The 26,184-nt window shown below is 39.8% G+C and overlaps 2 protein-coding genes across 4 annotated transcripts in view; one reads left to right on the top strand and one right to left on the bottom strand.

The window, feature by feature from the left end:
- The window catches only part of mta1 (metastasis associated 1), a 166,690-nt gene that overhangs the window by 29,760 nt on the left and 110,746 nt on the right, over positions 1-26,184 (top strand). The window lies entirely within an intron of this gene.
- crip2 (cysteine-rich protein 2) overlaps positions 15,920-26,184 on the bottom strand; it is a 30,543-nt gene continuing 20,278 nt past the window's right edge. Inside the window, exons 3-8 of the mRNA XM_042501275.2 lie at positions 21,314-21,371; positions 20,383-20,514; positions 19,226-19,294; positions 19,014-19,108; positions 17,491-17,548; positions 15,920-17,250 (exon numbers count right to left, since the gene is read on the bottom strand). Coding sequence (XP_042357209.1) covers positions 17,183-17,250; positions 17,491-17,548; positions 19,014-19,108; positions 19,226-19,294; positions 20,383-20,514; positions 21,314-21,371 — 480 coding nt within the window. The 3' untranslated portion in view covers positions 15,920-17,182. The remainder of the gene's footprint in view (positions 17,251-17,490; positions 17,549-19,013; positions 19,109-19,225; positions 19,295-20,382; positions 20,515-21,313; positions 21,372-26,184) is intronic.

Here is a 26,184-nt window from a genome sequence, read left to right as displayed (position 1 = left end):
TGTCAAATAGCTCTTGACCACTGCCCTTTAATTTAGCACTTGTTGACAGTCTCTCAGGACTTTACCTCTGGTATCCACAACACTCCAAATGTGGTTAGATTTCTGCTCATTAGAGTCCAATTTTGGCTGTGATACCAACTCACACTTTATTTTAGCACCTTTGGGCCTGTGAAGGGTAATAGAAATGTCCGCAGAGAGATTTGAATATTTTTCGGAACATAAATACCGACACATTAATGCAAACATGGGATTCGCAGTTGCTAGCTCAAGGCTCATTTGTCACTTTTTAGGAACTCAGTGGGTCTCGTATCACCTCATTGTAGACTTGGCTGGCAGTCAGAACAATCACAAGTCTGAAAGCATTTCCAACTGAGCAGCTACAAGCATACTTTCTTTTCTGTGTCTTGGCCTTTTTAAAGTTTACAGTAGGCGGACACATGCTGGACTGCATCCCCAGACATTAATTTGGACAAAAGATGGCTCATAAATCCGTCTTGTGCAACTCTTGGCAACAGTTGCTGTGTCTAAGGTCTGTTATGGTGCCGTGTTGGGTTTTTAGGCTAGACTTCAGCACTAGACTCTGGAGATTTTTTGAATGCTTCTGCCATAGTGACCAAAACTGCCAGTATAGTTTGTCTGACCTCTATCCTCTGCCTACTGTGGAAGATATTAGTTGTCCTGCATTTCTGCGTTCAGAGGTCCAATGTGTAGGATTTATGGGGATAAATGGGCAGAATGAAACATAATAAGCCAGTTTTCTTTAATGTACTATCACTTGAAAATAAGAATTGTTGTGCTTTTGTTACCTGAGATTATACTGTGTTATTAACATGGGGAGCAGGTCCGTGTTAATGCAGTCTGCCATGTTTCTATGGTAGCCCTGAATGGACAAACCAAACACTGGCTAGAGATAGGGCCATTCATTTTTTTTTTACGTCAGCAGCCATTATTAATGATCCCTCCATGATGAGCCAAACAGTGTTGGAAAAACATAGATTTTTAAAGAGGAACTGCTTTATTTTGTGCTTTTACCAGTTTGAATCACCAGGTCTGTTTGTTGTGGAAAGGTGTAGACCTCTGCAGATAATTTGGCTCCTAGTAAAAACCTCCTGAACATCTGGATCTTAAGCTATCAGAGGAATAAAGGTGAACAGACATCAGCAGTTGCTGGGCAAGCTGGGCTACACTGATTTATAATCTGAAACTGCTTTATTCAGTGTTTCTACTGGTTTTAGTCACCTGGACTGTTTGTTTTGGAGAGGACCACACCTCTACGAATAATTCAGCTCATGGTAAAAACCTCATGAACATTGAAACTGAAGGAGTTCATGCTTGCAACATAGGAGAAGTTATAGCTGGTTGCAATCTGTAATGCTCACTGCAAGATGCTACAAAATCACTGGCCTTTGCTCCTTAAATATATATGCACACATTGACCGCAAGACCCAGGAAGTCACAGTGACTGGTAACCTTCCACATCCATTTTTATATTTATGCATTATAAATTACACAGACTGCTTAATAATAATCTTCTGGCGTCATGTCCATAGTTAAAGTGGTATTGATCCTCTCATTAACTTTCAGCAAGAAAGTGAATAAACATGTTTGACCAAATGTTAAACTATTTAAAATAGTTGAGTGTTCTTCAAGGGCAAGTGGCAACTTGGAAACATAACACTTCTGAATGAGAATCAAATCAATCGCCACATAAAGGAGGGCTGACCACACACACTTTTACAAAGTTTGCAAGTCTGGAAATTGCTCCTGCAGAAACCCCACCAATCTTAGCAGCTTGCCCCGTCCACCACTGCTAACAGGCAGTTTTCATCACACAGCGGTTTTCTTTTGATTCTTTTAAAAGCTCCACGGTTGGTTTCCATCTCAGCCGAAACTGCACTTAAATCCTGAACACTGAGCAATCACAGCCCGAAATAAAGCTTTGAGTAGTTACGTTTTTATCCTGGAAATGCCACATAAATCCCAGTTCAGATTGATCACTGGACTAATGATTCACAAAGTGCACAGAATTACATGCTTGTGCTCTCCTTCTCCTCGTAAGTCATGTTAAGGAGAGGCAGCAGGAACAGTGACCACTGACAGACTATAAATTTTACTCAAACTGACTTCATGGTCAGGCAATAATTGAGACCGTTTACTGGAATGATAAAAAACAATGTTATGCTTTTTTAACCTTGTAATGTCGAAGACATAGAGTTCATATCACAGAGACTGGAGAATTGTCAGCAGCATGGACGTATTTAGAACCATTTAGATAAATGCATGAGGTCATTGATTGTTTTGTTCTGACTCTGATAATCAGTGAACAAAATTAAAACAGTATGGAGTATTCACAACTTAATAAACCAGCTGTGTGTGCCTTAACACCCATAATTAAAGCCATTAACAGCACTTAAATCAGATTTCACCCTGAAGGAATGCTCACATCAAAAAGATTTTCTACATTCTCGTGTTGGCATATCTAACAGTCTTATTTTCCGCTCTCTCACTCTTTCCCACATGGTGAATTTAGAATATTAGTGGGCTAAAATGACTGTGTGCTGGTGTTTGGCAAATAACTGTTATGCAGTGTGCTCTGTGCAACTGGAGAGCGCATTAAGTGAATGGGAAAAAAATAGAGCTTATGTTATTTATAACTTAAAGCTGTCGGAAAACCAATCGGCCTCTCCTTCAGACGGAATTTGAAAATGCTAGTGAACGTCAAATCTCAGTCCGAGAGACATTAATCATCAAGTGCTGCATGTCTTTATTTCCATAAAACCTCATAAAGTTGGTTCAGTGACTGACAAATGTTATACTGTAGAGAGTTGCTGGCTGGAGGTAACTGCCCAAATGCAAGGTAAAAGTTGCATTATATAAAAACATAAGATAATGCCTTAGCCTCCCTGGAAAAGTTTATTCAGGGGTGCTGGATTGTCAAACTTTGGATTCAGTGCGAGCAATGTGAATTCTGGCCGTGGAACAGTGGACCAGTTCTTTACCTTTGCAGGTCTGCTGGAGGGGTTATGGGAGTTTGCCCATCTAGTTTACATGCGTTTTATGCACTTGCAGAAGGCTTTCAACTTGAGCACTGGTCCGCATACTCGACACAAAGTCAAACACGTTTCCAGTGGGTGTTGACCTCAGCCAGGGTTGTCCCTTGTCACTGATTCTGTTTTTGATACTCATGGAGGAAGGGAGCTGGTTTGGGAACCTCAGAATTTCATCTCTGCTCTTTGTGGATGAAGTGGTTCTGTTTGAGGGGAGTTGGATCTCAGTGTAAAGCTGCTGGGATGGGAGTCAGCACCTCCAAGTCGGAGGCCATGGTTCTTTGCCAGAAAACAGTGGATTGCCCTGTCTGAGTTGGGAGAAAGTTAGTGCCCCAAGCAAAGGAGTTCAAGTATCTCTAACACATACACATCCCAAGTTGTCACATTACTACTTTTCAGTGGACTTCCACATCTACGTATTATGTTTTAGGTATCCTTTTGTGTCTGCTCTTTACGATGACACCACAATAATGCCAACAAATGCACATGTTTGGTTGAAGCTGCACGTGGTATTGTTTAGACAACACAAGCACATGACAACCTATGCCGGGATGTCAATAAACGCATATGCTGGCAGGGATGACTAAGGTTAGGAAACATGGTAAGATGTAGAAAAAAAATCATCACATTCAGACAGTAAGCGAACACTGGACTCCTGCATGAAAGTCTGGGGTTTGTTGGGCCCATCCACCGCCTTTGCAATCCTTATACTTCATTGTTGCTGGCAGCGTTTCAACCTGACACCGTTCTGTGGCATATCATATGGATGCAACAGGTTATATCCTGCCACGTTCTCAAGTGCGTATCAGTCTGAAGCGGCAGGTGCCTTCTGGCGGGGTACAATAACAATGGGACCGGTTCTCTCCAGCCATCTTGTCAGCTGATGCTGTCCAGGAGTATATCATGTGGACACAAAAGGTGCCTTTTGACGTTGAGATTGTATGTGAAAGCACTGTCAAAGCGGCAGTATTTGATATGTTCGGAATGACACTGGGCTTGTCTGTTAAGGTCTTGTTCATAAGTGCAGGTAAAATGGAGCGTGATATGAATAGGTAGTTTGGTACAGCTGAAATGATAAAACTGATAGAATGATGGAAACACTGGAAATTTTATTTGGAAAATTTGTTTCTCAGTACCCTGTGCACCATTTCATCCCAAATCCATAAACAATGAGCGGTATTTCCAAAAGTTTAATCCAAATGAAATATACACAGTTTCAAAGATTTCATGGAAACTTGACTCTGTGTATTTTGTTTGCTGTTGCTGCTACCAGATGTATCTCCACAAGTATGGCGGGTGGCCACTGTTTGTGGTCCTCTCTTTACAATTGTAGTTGCTTTCAACAGCTCATTAAAGATGGAGGCAAAGACCAGTAAATCAGGGTATGAACTGTGTTTGATTTAATGCAGAAATTCGAAGCATACAAATGAGGGTCATAGTTTTGCATTGAAAGTTCTACCATCTGTGAGAGTGTTTACTTTGTTGTCAAGGCTCAAGCTTTTGGTGGTTGTTCTGACAGTGCGCAGACCAGTAAGGCTCACCTCCAGAGAACCATTCCCCCTCTCCATCTGGATAAAGATAGCCCCATTTCCAAATCGGTGCTACAGATTTTGTATTTGCTGTGTCTGATGTGGTCCACTTCTGGCTGTTCGGCTCAGCCCCTGTGTGAGCTGCATCTCAGCGAGGGATCTGGATGTTGCACTGAACAGAACACCAGACTCCAAGATGTGTTTTTTGAAGTGGGGTGTAGATGTAAATGGATTCTGACAAAGCTGAACGTGCAAATTGGATCCATAGTGGTGTGTTTTTGGGCCCTTTAATTGTCCAGGAAAGTTTGACCAAGCATGTGTGCTTTTTTCACTGATGACATAATCATTCACATTTTACATCTGCAAATTATTTTTATCTTTTTGAACCACAGTTTTCTATTTCAGCTGCTGCGCTGGAGGAAATCGAGTTTAAGGTTTCCACTGTCAGCCCTGTAAATGGCAGGTTTTGTCCCTGTTACATCACACAGTAAAGCAGTTTTAAAGAATATTTCTGCATGGCATGTGCAGTTTACAGTGTTAATGGTGGCAGATTTTCCACTTGAAATTCTTAGTAATTTTTGAAACAGTGGGACTTGATTTCCAATAGAGGTGACAAAGGCAAGCTTTTAATTTCTAGTCAATTACCATCAGTGACAGCGGTGATGTCTGCTTTTTGTGCGGCCACACCTAGATCATTTGCATAAATGAAGTGGCTGCTTCCCTCACTTTTTGTTTGGTTTTTGGTGTTGATTTTGAATAGCACACTACCCTGTGGTAGACCATTCTTAAGAAAAGCCAAAGCTCTATAAGAGACATTTTCCTAAACATTGAAAAGTGTCATTTTTTTGGAAAACCACTTTCTTTCCTGTTGGACAGAACCATCAAAATCTTGCGGTTTCCTTGATCAGTTTCTACTTGGACCAAATCAAATAGAGGTTTTTGTGGCAAGGGGATTTTTGAACCACATTTCTTGGCAACGTCACTAAGCCTGTCCAACCACAGACCGATGAATAATCAAGAGCTAATAACACGTTATACCTATAATAACATGAGTCGTCAGACATGTTTAGGTCTGGATTGGGATACATGTTTGTGTGATCTCCCCTTTCTGTTCTTCCTCCACCACTGTGAATGTAATGGAGTAATTTCTGCTTTAGCATTAGAGCTTTCCAAATCATACAAAAAGTAGGAGATGTTTGAAATAACTTGGAATGCTGCTTGTCTGAGAAACCCGGGTATCCATGGTAACTGCCTCCCATAACACAAACAGGCCTCGATTTCCCGGCCAGACAAATAAAAGGCAAACACAGAGAAAATGTTTTCCCAAGTGATAGGCTTTGAAGGGTCCCTGCGGTGGGCTTTCACCATGTGGGAATGCTCTGAGACCACTAAAGAGGTCTGTGAAATCATATCAGGGCAACAGCTGAGGTCTTTGCAGGCTGAAGAGTGCAGAATCGAGATTACGTTGAGATTTGCTCTGGTTTATGATCCATCTGCTGTCCTGCGCTTAGACTGGCAAAAAGCATAAGTATGACACAACAGACTTATAAAATAAAATTCATGCAAAACAACAGGAACTGACCTGAAATTTGATAACTATTGTTTCAAACTATTGTTTTTGGACATATTTTGTGGAAACTGTCTAGCGCATTGGCCAGACTACCTGGGTGAGCAGCGTTTGAGAGCTACCATGCTGAACTGCTGCTGCTCACACACAGACAGTGTTGTTGCTGCGGCACTGCTGCTACAGAGCTGCTTGCTAATATAACTACTGTACTCCACCATTAAAAGATAATATTCCACTTATTAACACGGCCATACTAATATTTAAAATATAATGCCTTGTGCTAACAACTGAAGGGCTTCTGTCAGCCGAAATGTTGTCAGAGGCGGTGTAATGCCAATATAAGTATCAAGACCATTTTTACTGTCTATTTTTTGCTGAGAAACGCACACGCCAAGCGGTAAAAATCTTCAAGACTCCATTTCTCTAAATGAGCAGCAGGCGCACCTCAGCATCGCTGCTCACACTTGCATTGTGGCTGCTCTAACCTGTAAACACTGGTGCCAAAATGCTTCATATTCGATATGTTGCCATTTTGGCCCAGTTTGGGTTTCTTGAGAGACTTACTCTGTCATTTCACATATTGTTACCCAAAAACCACATGAACTCTCTAGTAAGCAAACACAATGTATGCTATTCTGCAACCCTCCCACCTCTAGTAAAATTTAGACTTCTTCATGTTGCCGGAGCTGAGCTCACTGCCTGTCAGACACTTGCCGCTCCGTTAGTCTGTTTACAAACATAATATTATGTTAATCACATTGTCATATTACTTATTTCTAATGCCATACAAGCTGGATTTAGCTGGTCGTCAGCACAGGTTGCTGATGTAGATATCTTTTTAATTTGCCAGATTGTATCATAATGACGTGTGCTTGTTCAACCAGTTTGCCTAAAATCAAACAGGTTCAAGCTGGTAAACTGGTTCTGACTGGCAAAACCAGAAATTGTCCCTACTAATTGACATTCCTATCATCTTTCATCCTCCACAAGAGACTACAAACTGTTTGCTGCTCTTTCTGCTCAGTGCCCCTCCTCACTTGTTTTTCATCTCAGTCTGCCTGCACACTGGGTCCATTGTACACAGAGAGGCTTTGCCCTTTTACCGGACACTCGACAATGAGTGAAGCTGCTGTGACGACAGCAGGCGTGGCCTTGGATGCAGACAGACCGTATTTATGGAAGTCATAAATTGAGAATATCAAAATGTACAGTATTGCTTTAAAGCTCCCAAAGGGAACCAGAGCACATTCAACACATCAGTAACTAAACATCTGCTCTCCTGTCCTTCTCTAAAACCATTTTCTAAGCATGTTTGTGTGCACAGTGGCTCCAGGCCTGGTGATTAGATCACTGTTTTTATATCTGATCTCAATTAAAGACAATTTAGGTGGAGTTACTTGTGACAGCTGCTGCATTCACAGACATTTAATCATGCAAACTTCAGGATTACTAAATGGCTACTTTCTCACTCAGTGGTGTTTGTGGATCAAGGGTCGAACAGTTTATTACAATCTTATTAATTCATATCAAGCTGGTGCATAGAATCATGCATTAGCTACTTTATTCAACCTGGTGAGACATTTGCAAGCTGTAAACACAACATTGACATATCTTGACATCTCAAGATAAAGTTAATATGGCAAACTTTTTAGCAAAGAATTGCCTATTACCCACACTCTGCAGACACAAAGCAACATTAACTTTAACTTGGAGTTATGTGTGTCCACTTGGTGAGTGCAAGTCCAATATTCACTCTCCTTTTAGCTCTGTTTTGGTTTCCATCAACTCAGCTAACGTAACATAAGCTAATGTTACCTCTCAGAGTTTGCTGCACAGTGTCGTTACACATGTAGCCGACATAATGTATGAGGTCATATATAATTTTGCTAACACTATGTTACTTAAACTTAGAACAAATGTAGATATCAGTGTGTGTCTATCTTCTTTACATTGAGCTGCTTAATCTAAAGAACACACTTTGCTGTGTTTATGTGAGGTTAAAGGAACGGGATAAAATACACTGCACTCTCTAGTCTCTCAAGATACCCCATATCAGTAATGCATTCATATCATGCACAAGTTAAAACTGCATAAGGCTAAATAAAACAGAGGAAAATAAAAAGTTCTGATGCTTTTCTGTGGAGGTCTATGAGCACAATGTCTGAGTGCATTGTGTTGCTGCAAATGGACAATTTTGAGAGAAAAACATTTACTTGTCCCAGACATATTTCCTCCTCACTGCTCATTGCTTTTCAGTGAACATCATATCTGAATGCAGCAGCCCACCTACAACCCTGGGACTGAATCCCACCAGAACTTTAATGTGCTGTTTTTCCCCTGCGTTAGCACCCTCTCAGCTTTCCAACTGTCCAAAACAGGATCACACAAAATACGAAAAAAGATGAATGAACTGCCAACTTTCCTTTTTAAAAAAAGCATGGCAACCCAGGCCGCTTCACTTTTCCAAATGAATCTCTTTTATTCTTTCCAGCATCCACCTCTCACCCTGACACTCAATCACCCTCCTGTAGAACATCTTGGTTTATATATATACTGAATTAAATATGCACAGTGGAAACCAGCATGAAAGAGCAGAAAGAAAAACAGGAAAAGGTGACAAAAGAGGGAAAGACTTAGGACAGATGTGATGATGAGGAACCTGCTGTTCCATGTGATCGGTTTAACAGCTGCTTCCTGCCATCTGAAGGGTGTGGTTGAACATTATGTAACTGATCTGACATCAGTAAAGCACATTTTTAGATGGGAGACTTTGCAGCGTATTTGACTTTACTGCCTATATTTGCCTCAGAGACTGCAGAGAGGACATCATGTGACATGACTGACATGACATGTTTTAGGCACACATTTAACTTCAGCTAGAGCTTCAAAATAACCATTTAACCCCTTGAAACCTGGAAAAGTGGCTTGATTTATTTCAAAAATGTGGGAAGAAGGCAATGAACAACTTAAGAAGCAATGGCCTGGGGTGCCCAGTACCGGGAATCCCATGTACAGAGGCTATCTAAAAGCCTCAAAAAAATCTTTTAAAAAATGACAGAGGGTTAGGGTTAGGGTTTAAAAGGTTTAAAAGTACTTAAAATACTTGTGAAAGGCATCTGAATGGAGTATAAGAAAAGTGATCCAGGTTTCAAAGGGTTACTTATTTAATTAAACTGTGTGTTTAATGTTATGTCTTTTTAGTCACATCATGTTTTTCCTTACCAGTACCGCTTCAACAGACTAGATAAATGACAGCAGAAATCTCTGTTGCTCTTGGATTTGCAATCAAAGGACCGTCTTTGTATACTTTGTTAACTTATCTATGATATGTTTTGGCTGGCTCAACCAGGGGTGAGCCAAAATAAAGCCTATCCCAACTGTCACTGTCCCTGTTTGCCCCTGCCATGAAGTATCACAGCTCAGACACAGATGCTGTAAGTGTGAGTTTACCTGAAAAGGCTGCTGTTCTCTTTGTGTTATCGATATCTGTGTAAAAAAAGAGAGCTCGCTTTACAGAAGGCATGATAAAAATCCCCTCATCGTGGGCTGGGCAGACCCAGAGGAACCAGTGGGAGAGAGGGTTACAGAGGATTTGGAGCGTAGGAGACAACAGGGAGGGGAGGTCTTGGCTTCATGCCTGGACAGTGGCAGCTTGCCATGGTTTCATGTCTCTTCACCGCTGCTCTCGACAGTGCGAAACACCAGATGGCCCACCTGTGCTGAATGATTGTTCATGTGGGGTAGACTTTAAAAGTTTAAGTTTGGGCTGTTGGGGTAGCACGGAGGTTCAGGGGTTCAGCTTTTACCGCCTCGCAGTTGTATGTCTCTGTGAACCAAGTTGCAACAACAGCTTACATTCATGTCTGTGAAAATGTGGATGCTTCACACACACCTTGCCCCTGACAACCAGCATAGTTTCAAGGTGGGCACCCAAGATTTGTGTCACCAGTTCAGTTCCTGACCAAATGTTTCCCCCTCTGTCCCTGAGCTAAAGGGTTGAACAATGAACACGTGTGTTTTCAATGTCACATTATTATGTCACAGTGAAGTTGTCGTTTGACTTTTTGGATATAAAATATCACCCTATCATTTTACCTTATTAAACATTTGTGTGAAATGTTGCCATTTTTAGTGTATAAATTCTCAAGTTATGGTCAACTTTGACCTTTGACCACAAAATTCTAATCAATTCATCATTAAGTCCATGTGGATGTTTGTGCCAACTTTGAGAAAATGCCTCATGCAAATGAGACAGACGCAAGGTCAGAGTGACCTTTCACCACCAAATTCTAGTCAGTACATTGTTGACTGAAAGTGGATGTTTGTGCCTAATTTGAAGAAATTCCCTTAAGATGTTTTGGAGATATTGCAGTCATAAGAGTGAGATGATTGCATGGTTTGAATTACCTTGCATATGATCACCATATTCTAATCACTTCATCATTGAGTCCAAATGGACATTTGTGCCAAATATAAAGAAATTCCCTCAAAGCGTTCTTGAGATATCATGTTCACGGCCATCACTGGCGTGGAGGCATAAGAATGCAGGGTCCATCTGGCTGCGTTTGGGCGCGCCCAAGCTGTCGAAGCCGTAGGGAGAATATTATGAGCAGAAGGAGGGAGACGCTGCTCTGTGATTCAACTCTTGCATCTGCCTCTCACGGACTGTGGATGCAGATAACTGCCATATAAGAAATGTAAAAGAACGGCGTGTGCTGGAGTTTTTTGAGGTGCGACAGCATCTGTAGGTTTTGAAAAACACCATTTGGGACAGCAAAAGAATACATTGTCTCCGTGATGAGGAGGACAATGCTTATAAAGCCCCTGACCCCTTTTACTAAGACGCAGGATCTGATGTAACTGAAATGTTAAACCAGACTTATGCAAAAAACCAGGCCTGTGATGGCACATGTGTATTTATGTTATTAAGTGGGCAATTCCCATCAGATGTTTTCCTGAATTATCTGTTGGTTGGAGCAGTCGCTATTGGAAAAAATCATAACTGCAATGTAAATTCGTAATAATTAGCTAGTCTCAATAAGTGTTCCGAAACATGTAATTTAATTATCAAGAGGCGCCTCAATAATTCATTCAGCTGGTTAACTGAATGGGAAACAATGGGAAAGAAAACAGTGATTCCCTGGCAGTCTGTCACCCACCTGACTGGGACTGAAGTTGAGCTAACATGGGTGTACAGCTGTTTTACAGCTTCAGAGTCAGACTGACACCTCACCTCAAAGAAATGGGTGTTAAGTATTTTTTAGCACTGATCGCTCAGCTTATTCTAAAGGCTCAAAAAACCTAAGAGAACACCTTTTTTTGTGAATTCAGAACAGTTTATTCCTTTAAAATACATCTGAGGTTTCTGTAACTGATTCAAGGAGGTCAAGTCTCATATGGAAAAAAAGTGATACCACATTTGTTTGGGCATTAATCAGGATTCGGCCTGTTCGCTCATGTTGCCAGGCTACTGTCAGTCGACTCTGATCAAACCACACCCACACAGTCCTCAGTTTTAAGTAACATTTACGTCAACATCCAAGCTGTGACTGAGAACATGGACGGCTCACATCAGAAAGACTGTTGTTCAAAATGTAAAGAAACACAAGTTTAAAGCCACATTATGTAGCTCTTCGGTTATCACTTTGGCGCCCACCGAAGGCCTCTGAGTGCAACACCACTGTCGTAAAACACATAGGACTGTTACGTCTTCCCTTCATAGACAATGTGTATTTGTGGAAAAGCTGAGGGATGCAGAGACATGGCGATAGACAAGGTGCAGTAATATTACCAGACTTTTCTTGCCATGCAACAGTTGAAGTCTGCACAACTGCTGTGCTAAACTCCAAACTTTTTGCTTGGTTATCTCTCTTTTTGTCCTCAAGCTTCCTCAGTCACTGTCACTGACGAAATACTTGTAATACTTGAAATGAATGGGTCAGAGGGAGAGTGAGCTGTCTACTTATTCAAAGATCGGCATTTCAGTCCTCAGCTCCTCCAGTCTATATGTTGAATCCTTGGGCAATATAATATATCTCAAATTGTTCCCGATGGCTGTGCATTAGAGTGTGATTATGTATTAATGTTTAACTGAGTGACAACTGGCACCTTGTACAGAATACAAGCTGACATCCAATTACCTTTTACAGCGGAAATACTGGCTTTCATTCAGGCTCGGGGCTAAAACTGCTGCTATGGATTGCCTGGTTCATGTAGTACTGCAAGCTTTTTTGGGGGTCTGATATCAACTTTAGCATAGACATGAGTTTGGTGTTGTTGTTTTGCATGGTGCAGCTGTCAGAAAAGCAGGCTGGCATTGACAAAAGGAAGCTTGGAGGCATACAGTTTGGATAGTTTGTATCTGATCTCAACCTGAATTGGTTCTTGATTCCCATCCCTACACATGAGCAACGGTTCATGTTAATGCATGTTAATGGTCATCCTAACCATCCATCATATATGACGTAAATGTAAAATACTCTAACCTGTGTATCATCGTTGCATTTAAGTCATGAATATTTAAGGATCTAGAGATATGTTTAAGGTAGCACCTCACCTCTGACAAATGAACCCATGAATGTCCCTCAGCATTATGCATCTTTGCGACAAAGCCAAAGTTGAAAGCAAAACTATTTTTTGGATATGAAGTTGCTGCTTTATGTTTGAAAAACAGAGATCACCAAAGAGACTTGTCTCGGCCCTTGTGACCTCTCCACTCCCCTCTCTCTTCTCTTACGACTGCTTTGGTCACTTCTCTGAAGCTTTCAGACATCTGGTGGATGGGTTAAGTCCGTGGAACGTTCACATCCCCAGTATGCAAGTTTCTATTCAGGGAATAACTGTAGATGATGGAAATATTGTTTTATGATGTGAGACAAAGTCTCGCTCCCCTCAATGAAGAGGAAATGGTCCAAAGGAAAAGAAAGACACAGGGAGGAATCGATATCCCCTTATTGGAAAAGCAGTTATGAAAGACATTACATAAAGAGCAGATATTTCCATATCTAACACCTCAAGTGCAGAATCACTCGACTTGCTGAGTTTAGTTTATGGAAAGTTTATTTCACTGGTTGTTCTGAGAAGATAAAACATGTTTTTGGGCACTTTTTCTTAAGCATTTTAGCTCTTAAGGTAACAAAGTGAACTTGAAATGTCTTCGTGTGGACATACGTACTGCGTAATAGAACAAGTTTGCATCCACACTAGCGGCTCTGTAAGGGTGAGGCTATCGTCAGTTTAGCTACCACCAACAATGAAGAAAAACTTTAAGAATTTTTTTTAAGGTTTTCAGAAAGACAAATGGCAAACAAAGGACAGATCTTAACATACAATTTAGGAAGCAATCTTTCTGCATTCGCTATGGTAACTATAACTATAACTGTAGCTGTTGACTGTTCATTCCTGAGGCTAACACTCCTTACAGGTGGTGGCAACTGAGTTCTCTGTGAGTCCTGTGTGTCTAATTCTGTCTGCAACAGATGGTTTCATTTGGCAGACTCCATCACTCTATCACAGTCAGGCCAAGGTGTGTGTGTGTCATTTGAAAACAATAAAGACTTCACACGTAGGCGGACGCCAGTATATACAGACATCTGTTTGGTATCCAGGCAACCATACTGTTTCCCCGGGTGCGACCCAGTACAAAGATGTTTCCACAGTGAAATTAAAAGTGACCAAATGTGGGGAAAAGGGAAGTCCACATTTAGATTTTATGACTGAAATTATGTCATAGGGTGCAACTGTGGAGCCTGTGTGTGCATGAGCAAAGCTACCGTACTCCCGTTACACTTAAATTCTTTAAAAGTGATGCAAGACTGAAACCGTGCAGCAAACTGACGCCATTCTTCCTGTTGTCACTCATTATGTCCATATATGTGTGGCAAGCGATAAGTGCTAACTGTTGCCTCAGTGTAATAACTAAGTAAACACCCTCTGGTCTCTTTCAAACACACAGTTATTGTTCCTTTAAATACTGTGTCAGAGGATCACTGTGCCGTACTGTGTCAAAACAAGATGATCCCCTTCTAAAGACCTGTCATTGTTGTATGCTGCTAGTTTTACCCTCTCTGTAGTGCATGAGGCAGTCAAAGATGGACAAAAAAAATGATACAATTACAATTTAGCACCAAAAATGAAATTATACCCTCAGAAATATCTATATAGTTTAGCAGCCTTTCTGACAGCCCCAGAAAGTGATATATGACCATAAATTATATGTACTGACTGTTTTATTTGATTAGGAAAATAGAAACAATGATTAATTCCAATGATTTGTTTGTGCAAGATCAAAAATTTGGATCAGCGAACAGCCTAACTGTAAACTGTCTTTTTTTTCATTATAAACTGCATGCAAGCACAATTCAACCAGTGTGGAAAATATGGTTTACAATAATAATGAATTAGTTTTGATGATTATCATTGATATGTAGTTTGATTGCGATTTGCATGAGTGTAGCACCCGTGCAGCCATGATCATTCTCTGTGGGTCCCCCTCCACCCTTCCTCTGAATATTGATAAACCATTTATTAAATGTTCACAATGCTTCTAAAGTTTTTCTTTAAAAACTCAAATAAATGAGTTGGTCTTAATTTCTGTATCTGTATTGTGAATCTTACCAAAACAAAATTGTTTCAAAACGTCAGATGAAATTATCAAGAAATCATGGGACCTGTAAAATAAAACATCAGCTAATGTCCAGTTCATATTTAGCTAAGAGATAAAGAAACACCTCATGTAACTTTAAAACTTTCCCACATGCATATATCATGGTGCTTTTCTGCCTCATAAAACATGCTGCATTACAGTTATGACAGTGAAGACCCGAGACGAACGAGCCAAGTGATTCATTCAGGGAAAACTCGCTAACGGCTCTGCTTTTGTAATGACGTTTCACAGAAACTAAAGCCCGGCAGACTTACTTCTCACTGGAGTGTGATGCATCAGTTTTCTCTGCTCTCAATCACCAGACTAGTCTGGAGAAGTTTATAGATTATATAGAGTTTATAGAGGTTTATTGTCTCCATAGTTCAGACAGGAGGGAATACAGAAACATGTAAAAAAGATGCATAATCTTCAGTGTAGCTCTGTTAATGTCTCAATTTTTGCTTAAATCAGACAAATCCATAAACTCACACAAGTCGTTGATTCTTAGAAATACAGGTGTTAGCTAGAACCATGTAGGGTTCTTTGGCTTGTCCCTGATGGATAACCCTTTTTGGTTCCTGGTAGACCCTTTTATAAAGGCTCCACATGGAACCCTTTCAGAGGGTTCAACCAAGAAAAAAAGGGTTGTCCCCAGACCCATCTGTGAAAGGTTCAACCCAGAACCCCCATGAGAGGTTCTACAGAGAATATCTAAAGCATTTCCACCTTCTAAGGGTGCTAACGAGAACCCACCCAGCGAGTTCAACAAAAAAAAACTGTTTTATTCCAAGAGGTTTTATCTAGAACCCAACCAGGGGTTTTTATTAATATTCATCTAGCACCCACCCGGAGGGGGTTCTACCAAGAACCCTCTTTTATCCCAAGAATTATTCCAAGGCTTTTGTCTTAAACCCACACAGAGGATTCCCTTGAACAACCTGTAATATTCAAAAAGGTTTGTCTCAGTCCCAGGTTAGGGTGGTTCAACTGAGAGCCTTTTTATATTCCAAGGCTTTAATCTAGAACTCACCCAGGGAGTTCTACCAACAGCCCACAAGATTTATGTTTTTTTAGTGTGAGGTTTATTAATTCTTGAACAGAAAATGGAGAAAATAAATGTAAAAACACAGAAGAGTTTCTGAAATATTTATTTGAGGGATTAAAAAGACGAATGCAGCGGGGCTAAAGTGCAGCCTTTCAGTTCTACAAACAGGTGAGCCCTGCAGTGTCTATGAAGCCCTACGATGTACAACAGGTATCAAACAAACACAGTAACAGTCGTACAGTAATACTAAGGATGCACATTCTGACAGAATGACTTGTCTGTAGTGTTTCTACGAGCTAAGCTACTGTTTCTGCTAATGGCAACAAAAAAAAAATACTTCAAATAGCGCGTCATCTCTTGGAAAATAACAGCAGGGTTATTTATTTGAAATTAACAATAAAAAATCTTGATCATAGAGATTTATACAGCTTACATCGCCTTTTTTCGTCAGTTTGACCTCCTTCATGATCAGTCCCATAAAAGGGTAGTAGTACAACGGCTAATTAAATTTAAAGGACGTGATTTCAAGCAATAAATACATGTTTCTAATCATAGCCCTCCCTTTGCAAAACTTCACCCACATTCTAGCTTTTTTTTAAAAATAGACATTATTTATTAGCACAATCCAGATTTTGACATTAAACAAGTAATTAACATATGTTCAAAAGTAGAATAAACTTATATTGACTTAATACAGCCTCATGGATGTGAAAATCTTGTAACAGTCGCCTGAGAGATCCACTTTCCCATCTTTTTACAATGTCGGGACTTTTTCAAAACTAATTTTTTATTTTTTTTTTTACCTAAGGAATGTTGTCAGGCAGCCAAAATGCAAATATGGCAAATGTAAAATACAGATTTATTGGCAACGTGCTCCTGAGCACCACCTGTGCGTGCAGCAGCCTCCGAGGTCACATTCCTCTGGCTGTCAACACGACCCACAATGCACTTTTACACACCTGAGAATCACTCTCCACATCTCAAAAACAGACATCCTTAATCACACTGGTTCCAGGGTACATAATAGAAATATAAGACCTTCATACTTTAGACTATGGTGACATTTAATGTGTTCTCATATAAATGTGCAAAAATGGTCGTATTATTCTGTGGGAATGCTGGACTTGGCTCTCCTGGAGCAAATACACATATAAACACGTCTAGGCAATTATTTATATTCCTCATGGTGCTAAATGAGCTGGGAGTGGATCAGAGAAAAGGAGAAAAGGATCTGGTTGTCTCAGGTATGAACGCACAGGTGGAAAAAGGAGAAATAAGGCTACAAATAATACTGTGGTTGATGGTCAGTGTTGTGTAGAGAAGAGGGTTGAAGCTGAGGGGAGAAAAGGTTCAAGGCTGGGTCACTGCACTGGGCTCCTTGTCATAGATGTAGCTGCCAACACCACCAGTGTTCACGCCTGGAGAAACCACAGGGACAGGAAGCGGGTGTCAGAGGGGTTAACGGAGAGGGTGAGAGAAGGTACAACAAGAGCAGGAGAGGTTGCAAAACATTTCCTGAAGCTGCTGCTGTGATGAAATGACTCTTGAGTAACAACTTGCAACTTGTGTGCAGCGTGGATCAAGTGCTCAGACATATTGACATTCTGTTTCAAGTGTAGCTGATAATTTTTGGGTTGACAGCACCCTCTAGCGGTTACCTTTGGGCCCGAAGAGAACAGCATAGCATGGTTTGTGGCAGTAGGGCTGGCCGTCATGCTGGAATATAACAAAAATATCAACATTAACACAATAAAAGGGATATTTTTACATCCCAAAATAAGTCAAGCAGACAGGTTGACTTTGACTTTTACAAAGAGAAACTTTTGTTTATCCTGGTCTCAGTTATGATAGAGATTTTTAACCTTTTTCATGACATGATCACAACATACCATGTTGTGATCATTTTTAATAGATATTGCAATGGCAATATAAATTGAAAAATTATGTATAAAATGATGATGATGATGATGTGATTTTTGCTTGGGTCTGTACTAAACATGCAAATGTAAGTATAAAAATATTATTTGTACGCCGGGGCATTTGTAATGGCACGTTGTGACACATTGCATCAATAAGTTGCAGCTCATGGGATTTGGATATTGTGCTTGGCCATATGGTGATTAACTTAATAATTCAATGAATTGAGCAGCCCTACACGAATTACGTGTCGATTTCCCATTTTTCTTCTTTCATCCTGTTTCTTTGTTTAATTTGACCTTTTTCTTGTTCTTATTTATCTTGTACTGGTGAGAAGAGAATTATTACTATTATTATAATATTATTATTATTATTGATTACAGGTGTGATGATGGAGCTAGATGTGGCAGTAAAAATTGAAGCCTATTTGAATGTGTGATTGTCTGACCCCGAGCAAGACCGAGGTGCGGTCGAATCCTATTTACTCTGTAAAGGTGGTTTTAACTTTTAGACCTGGGAGTAACCAGAGCTGCAACTATTGATGAATTATATGGAAGATTAATCTTCTAATTTCTTTCTTGAGTAATCATTTTGTCAAGAAAATGTCAGAAACAGTATAATTCCCAGAACTCGGTCTTCAAATGGTATTCCTTATCTGACCAAGAGTCCAAAAATCGAAAGCTGCTCACTTTATTATCATCTATTACAAAGAAAAGCAAAAAATTCTTAAATTTATAAAGCACAAAACCAGCATATGTTTGGTGTTTTCACTTATTAAAACGATTATTCCATTACCAAAATAGCTGCAAATCAATTATCTATTGATCTCGGTACACTTTAATGTAGTCCAATACAACAGCTCTGCCACAATATCTTTCTTAATGAGGCCAATGATGTTCATTTTCTAGTGACAATGCCATAAATGTGTAAATTAAATTATATGATTATTGTACAAGTCAGAGTTAAAGGTATTGTTGTTCTGACTACAGTATATTAAGAGGTGTTTCTATTTTTGGGGGGCTTACTGTTTAATGACATGACAGAAAGCAGAATATTAGATTCACCTCTGAATATAATCATGATATAATGCCAGTATAACCAGTGCACCATCATCACGAACGATGACCTCAACACATATAATTGACAAACACCTTTATTGTTGCGTATTATAGACATCATCAAAGCAGACTTTGGTAGTCTGTCTTTCCATTTAATTCTACTCCTCTTTCTTCTTTTCCCTGTTTTTCCATCTCTTTTTTCTCACCTCTGCGTGGCTGCCAGGAGCCAGAGTCTTGCTGCACCTCTCACAGCGCAGACAGGGTCGATGCCAGTCTTTCCCCAGTGACGTCACCTTCTCAGCTATCGTGACACACACACACACCTGTGAGACATCATGGCAACCACTTTGCAGGTTCACACCTTTTTCTCCAACCTTTATCACCCCCGCACCTTGTTTCCTGGAAGTGTGGAACTTACCAAAATACACCTTCTTGTTGCACCGGGGACACAGATTGGCCTCGCCAGAAAAGGTGGTGATGCTGCCAGCTGTTAAAACATTATACACACATTATAATGCTAGAAAGGCAAGAGAAAACATCCAATAAATGACCACTAGTCTTTCCAGTTGGGTGTGAAATCCAGTGTAGAAGTACTAAACTGATTTTATATGTTTCAAGAGGGAGTTGTTGAGTAAAGTGGACAATTTTGCCAATTTAAAATATTCTCAGGTGCCAAGTTAAAACACTTCATTCACTCCCTCTTAAAAGAACCAATCATGTTTAGAGAAAATGTAGTGTTGTTCAGGGGACTGCAGGTGGAGCCAAAAGGCAGAGACACCGGTTTGGTTTAATTCTGCATAAGATAACACACTTTTCCATAGATACACAAAAAAAAAACCAAATAAAAGCTCAAAGACTAAATCATATGTAAACTTCAACACGCAGAAACTCAAACCAAACCAAATAAAACTAGCTAAAACTGGCATATAAGTGTTATGCATAAAACTGAAGCCTGAAACAAGATAAAAACACAAAAAGTTAAAATGATTTTTATTACATTTCAACTAAAAGTTGTAATTCCGAAGTATGCATAATAAATATTTGTATAAAATACAAAAAGACATTTCACCCATCTCTCTTCGTTCCATTTAATTAAATAAAACGTTTTTACACCTGTTTTTAAAAACTGTAAAAGCTTCAGAAGATCTCACATCATCTGCCCCCAGTTCTAGCCAACACGGAAATGTTTTAGAGCCAGAAAGGTTACAAAATCCCTAATTGTTGGTGAGTTTTTTTTGGCTTCAGCAACCAAATAAGTGGAAAGCTGCCACTAACTGAAAACTGCACAGTGGAGATAAATCGACGAAAAACATCCGTTAAAATGATTTTGCTCCTGCTGACTGCAATTTCCTAGAAAACATACACACCCTATCTAACACGTCTGAGAAAATCCTCCTTAAGTCCCAAAAGACTTTGAGTATCGTGTTCTTATCACTGGCTCAGCAGCAGCTTTCCTTCTGACCTAAAACACCAAAATCTTAAGGGACATACGCCCCTATCGACTATCTTTTTCTCCCCCAGTCAACACTTGCTGACTTTTAGTAGATACGGTATGAATGCACACTTCTCATTTACCTTTTGATGCTGGCTTGGGGGCGAACACTCGCTTCTCTTCAGCTTTGGGGGCCGAATCCACAGTAGTGGGAGATGGGTTGTTGTTGGCTGGAGTGTCATACACATAAGAGCCGGCTCCACCGATATTCACACCTGAAAAATGTACATTAGAGTAGATGAAAAAATACTAGTGACTAAAAAGAGAAAGGAGAAAATATAGGAATATATTAAAAATACTACAGTTGACTTTGCCCACAGAAGACTAAAAAAATGTTGAATAAAATAAATACAATATATTATGCATTTTTTTATATAAATAAATATTTAAATGAATGAAAAATAAAAGAGCTAGAATTAATACAGAAAGAAAAATCTACATACAAAAGTAAATAAAAAATAAATATAGAAAGTAAGTAACACATATATAAATACATTTTTATAAATCAAAATAAGGTTGAAAAAATACTGAATTACTACCAAAATACATTTAATATTAATGAAAAAAGTTTAATTTTTAAATAAACTTTAAGATTAAATTAAACAATGAACTGATTGAATAAATAAGTAATCCCAGAATAAAAATATTGAAGCTAGTTACCAACCCTACATACATAAATAAATAAATGTAGTTTTATAAAATGTTGAAATAATTTACAGACATTTATTCATTCATTACATTATGTATTGATGAATAAGCAATTTTGAAGCATCTACACAAAAAATGTATTTAACTTATTTAAAGCAGATAAAAGTCTCACTGAGATTCAAATCTATTTTTCAAGAGAGGACAGGGCAACATAAAAACATTGTTACCATAACAAATAGAAACAAAAAAACAACCTAAAAGATCCATTTGAATTGCAATAATAGTGTATAGACAAAGTTTAATTAAGATGCATAAACAGTGTTAATGTGATGTGGTTTACGTTGAATAAAAGTACATGTACTTTACCTTTTGGCCCAAAGAGGGCAGCGTAGCACGGTTTGTGGCAGTAGGGCCGTCCATCGTGCTGTTGGAGACAGAAAAAGGCACAAATATTACAAAACGACTCAATGGGCATGTAAAGATTTAAAAAAAAACAAAAAAAAACGGATGACGCAAATGGGAAAATGCAACCATGAAATGTGTGTGCAGTCATATTTTCACGCTTTTCTATGACATCATATATTTTGATTTTGGGGAGGAGATGGAGAGATTGTGTCCTAAAACGGAGATGAGCCTCTTTTTTTCCATTTCAACACATAATAACGACGCTGGCTGTATCCAGGGAACAGGATCTGTTGATGGATTTAGCGCCACACTTCAGTGTCTGTGTCCCCATGAAGGTCTGCTACTTGAGGGGTCAGTCTATGACATAGAAGGCCTTTCGCTGATGCATGCTGGGAATGTGGTGGTCATTGCGTGAGCATGTGATCAGCTCGGGTAGAGGATCAGGGCGACCACTGGTCCAGATCCTAATGCCCATAGAAGAGAAGAACCAAGAGAATGCAGCAGGCATGGCGCCAGACCTCGGGTGGCCAGGGGAAAAAACTGGCATTAAACAAGCGACATACTACCCACAATCCCCTCTACTTTGGCCACATGAGCTTCTTCTCCTCAGAGATGGCGTGGCAGGAAAAAAAAGGATTGTTCTTCCGCCTTTAATAATGAATTAACCGTGACGGGATCAGCTACTGTTAGCTCCTCTCACACTTCCTGTTTGACTTTTATGAGATCCGTGAAGGTCGAGGCGGCACTGCAGAGCCGTGACTAAGCACTGATGACTTTCTCAGGATGGGACACACTGGGCTTCATTGTCAAGTGAACCGAGTGGCCGTCTGCTGTACAGTATCACTGTGGCTCTGACTGTGAGGCAGAGGGACCCTAAAAATGGATTAACCATCGCTGCTCAGCCCACTCTCTTCCCAGCAGCTCACTTCCCACATCCTGACATTTAAATCTGTTTTCTCCATCTCTTCTTCGCTGACCTCATCTTCATCTTAATCTCCATGCCCTGTCTCACTCACTCTGCTTGGCTTTAGTACCTTTACGAGAGATGGAGGTTGTTTAACTTTGACCACTTGGCTGTTTTTGTGCTGCTATTTTCTTCCTTTATTTACAGACTTATAGTAAAGTCACTACATGTCTCAACAGGCAGCTGTTTCAGAAAGAGTTAGGCTTTTTAAAGATTATTATTATTAGATTATTTCCTTCCAGATATTTATTTATTTTTTTTTTTAGGCCTACAGAAGTGAAAATATCTAGTTTATTTCACAAGAAAAACATATTTCAATAAAGGGGAACTTCGCCAACTTTATATATTATTATTTATTATTATTATATATTTTTATATAAGACACACCAAACCACACTAAAACATTTTTTTTTACCTTTCAGTGTTGTGACAATGCTGGTTAACGTGTTAAGGTTTAGGCACAAAAACACTGGGTAAGGGTTAGGAAAAGATCGTGTTTTGGCTTAGAATACCACTTTTATCACCACAAACACAGCTGGACACCCCAGTGTCAGTTAAAAAATACCAACTTTTGTTTCCACAAACACAGCTGGACATGTCCTAATGTCTCGTTAAAATAATTTCCAACTTTTGTCCTCACCACTAGACATGTCTGCCATTATGCCTAGGTGTCACACTGTCCATCCTGATGAGAAAGTCAGCTGTTGTACACATGACCTGACCTACATCACTTTAGAAATTTTGATATGATATGTATGAAACATACAAATGCACATATCTGTTGTTTGCAGAAATGTACAATGCAAACATTTTTACTCTGGCGACTGGACCGGACACCATCAGTGCCATGTCTGTACGTTCTGATTTTACTGGGTTATGACTCTGAGAAAGCCTGCAACTAACCCTTTGAAACCTGAGCAATTTGGTTTGATTTCTTGCACAAAAAAAATGGGAGAAGGCAATGAGGAACTAGACAAGACATGTCATAAAAATTTGCCAAAAATAAGGAAAAAGTTACAAGAAAATAACCTGAAAAAGCAGAAAAAAGGAGTAAAAAGAAAACAAAATTACTCAAAAAAGTGCTGAAAAAGGAAAAAAGGCATATGTATGCATTTCTTTCTGTAACACAGTTTTAGATACATAATTATAATAACTATAACCAGTTTCCTTTTTTTTTTTTTTTTTTTTAATTTTCACCCTTTTTAAAAAAAAACTGATTTTCTGGTCATTTTCACCTTTTATTAACTTCTTGCCAAATTGCTCACTGACTCTCTTCCAAGTGTTTTTGAAGGAAATCAAACCAATTTGTTTGCAAAGGGTTGAGCAGCTTGTAAAAGGCAACTGAAATCAGCGTAAGAAAACTGATGTCAATCCAGGTCTCAGCGGGTTAAACACAATCCCGATGAACACTTGTCACCTTGTCTTCTTGTCTTTTGAAGCCTGGCTCTCTGCCACCAGCCTCAGGAAGCTGCTGCCCTCATTCGGCCCGCAAACGACAGGACACAGTGGCCCAAGACTCCTTTTAAAGAAGCAGTCAGATTTGCTCTGAGGGTCGTAACCTTTTGCATACCAGCCCCAAGATGACATCAAACACCCTCCCCACAAAACCACAGTCCCTTTACATGCTCTCGTTTTTTTTATCTGTCTCTCAGCCTCCCTCTGTTTCCATGACGATGATCGAGTATTGAGTTTTTGCCTACTAAAGTCAGGCTCATGGCACGGTGCTGCAGCCCAGGGCGGGATTTGGATGCTGGCCATAGAGGGAGAGAGACAGAGAGAGGATGGTGGGCCGAGAGAGAGAGCGCGGGCCTCAGAGAGATTGTGTGACTACATTACTGTAATCATGCAGAGATTAAACAGCAGAGCAGCATCCTTTGGGGTCCGCAGGGAAATTGCTTGTGTGTACAAAGACTCTGAGATCACGTCCTCTTTGTGTTAAGAAAAGAGCGGGAGACTCACCCCTGCACAGAGAGAGAGGGTGAGAATTGATTCGTCGGCTGGGTCATGAAAGGCAGAGGCAAAAGGGGCATGATAAGAAAATCTCTATTTATGTTGAGATGTGATACTGTGGCGTGATTATGCAACAGAGAGGAAAAAGGCAACTCATCCTGTAACGCTAAGGGGGTTAATGTCGACTCATATTGACAGATGCTGCCAGACACACACAACAAGGCAGGAAAAAGGCATGCACTCAGCAATTTCCTGTGCAAAAAATGCACAAGTTGAAGTGAAATGAAAGGACTCCACGACTCAACCGGACTTTGACACTATTGTTCATATATCCATTGACTTTGTATTGAGTGAAGGTGCCTGCTTGTGTTTTCCGTTTGCTAGCAAACAACAGAAAAATACCTAAAAGCTGCTTTGTGTTGGTATGCACCACCAAAACTGTGAAGAACACAGAACTAAGTTTTTATAAGCTGTTTAATGAAAAAAAAAAACTTTTAAAAGGGACAAATGTGGATACAGAAGTGAGGAATCAGCTTTCTGGTTATGACGTGCTGCGCTCCATCTCTATGTATGCTTGTATGATGTTTTTTTCCTGTCACAGCCTTCTTCTTTTTTTGTCTCTGTGCATTGTAGATACTAACATATTGACAGTAGAAGGACATGCATTTCTCTGTCATTGATATTTTCATAGTTATGTGGTTGGACTGGTCATCAGTCACTTGTATGCTGTCATTTTGTCTTCTGACAGCTGTCAGCGAGCTGTCATGCTGTCAACTGTTTGTCAATGCAGTCAATGCCACGGATCTTCCGCTGTGCAGAGGATTGTGGGTTAGAACAGCCAGAAAGTATGCTGGCTTGCATTCTGCAAAATGCGACTACACGCAGAAGAACATCCTGGTATTTTTGGTATACTGCATTTGACATAGTACGTATCATGACATACAAAATCTTCTTATGGCATACCTATGGTCTGTATGGTATGTGGGTATTTAGACACACAGTATGGGTCAGGCTCATTAAGGTTGAGGAGAAAACTACATTTTTAAGGTTGTTAAAACGTGTGGCTGTGGGACTGTAAAAACGACACTATGACGGTGACTGTGTGAGACGCTTAATTTTTTCCATTCCCAAAACTGGAAAAATTACAGTGGTTTGTTTTTTGTCATATCTCTAGCTAGCTAATATATATCTACATCAGCCTGATGTCAGGTCACCTATGTCAGTGTGGTAACTTTAAAGAGAATTGGAAAAGGACATAGCTTGGTTTCTGGTATACTTTTAAGATGATTTTATAAGCCAGATCAAGAATAATGCTCCTTTGTTAATATTATCTCTGTAGAGCTACATAGAATCAGTTAGCTGTAGTCCTTGCTGTCGGCTTCTTGAAACTATATTATGTATAGCTTACCAGTTACAGTAGTTGACAAACTAGACCTGCATGTGGTCCCTACATCACCAAGAGTCGAGATCCTACGCATATGTCAAGAGATTTTCAGTAAAAAACTTAGACCCTATGCTTGTGTATAGACCAATAACTTATCCTAGTTTTAAACACTGAAACAGGTCAGTGTCAAACGCTTTCCTAAAAGCATAAACAGGCCACACAGTTAGCCTTTTTCATCAAGGATCCCCTGTGGAGACAATCTGTCAATAAGTCAATACCTGACCAGGCAGCACTGGCTTCCCCTTGTTAGATTTCACAATAACAGTCAATGAACTGTAAAGAAAAAATAACAAAACAGTGGCACGGAGTTTGTTGGCCTTTGACCCCGTTTGATCAACACGACTGACCTGATATTTTATAAAAGAAAAACAACACAGCTGCCAAAAATAGAAGTTGCATTAACAGAGAAAAGCCCATAAAGTCAGTTCAGAAGAGCCATTTGGTGGACACGTTCAGTCTCAGTGCTTCACAGCA

This window comes from Plectropomus leopardus, chromosome 14 (genome assembly GCF_026936395.1).
Source record: "Plectropomus leopardus strain MGB_pleo_1.0 chromosome 14, ASM2693639v1, whole genome shotgun sequence".
NCBI lineage: Eukaryota > Metazoa > Chordata > Actinopteri > Perciformes > Serranidae > Plectropomus > Plectropomus leopardus.
The sequence above is the reverse complement of the archived record's forward strand: the minus strand, read 5'-3'. Positions and strand labels throughout refer to the sequence as shown.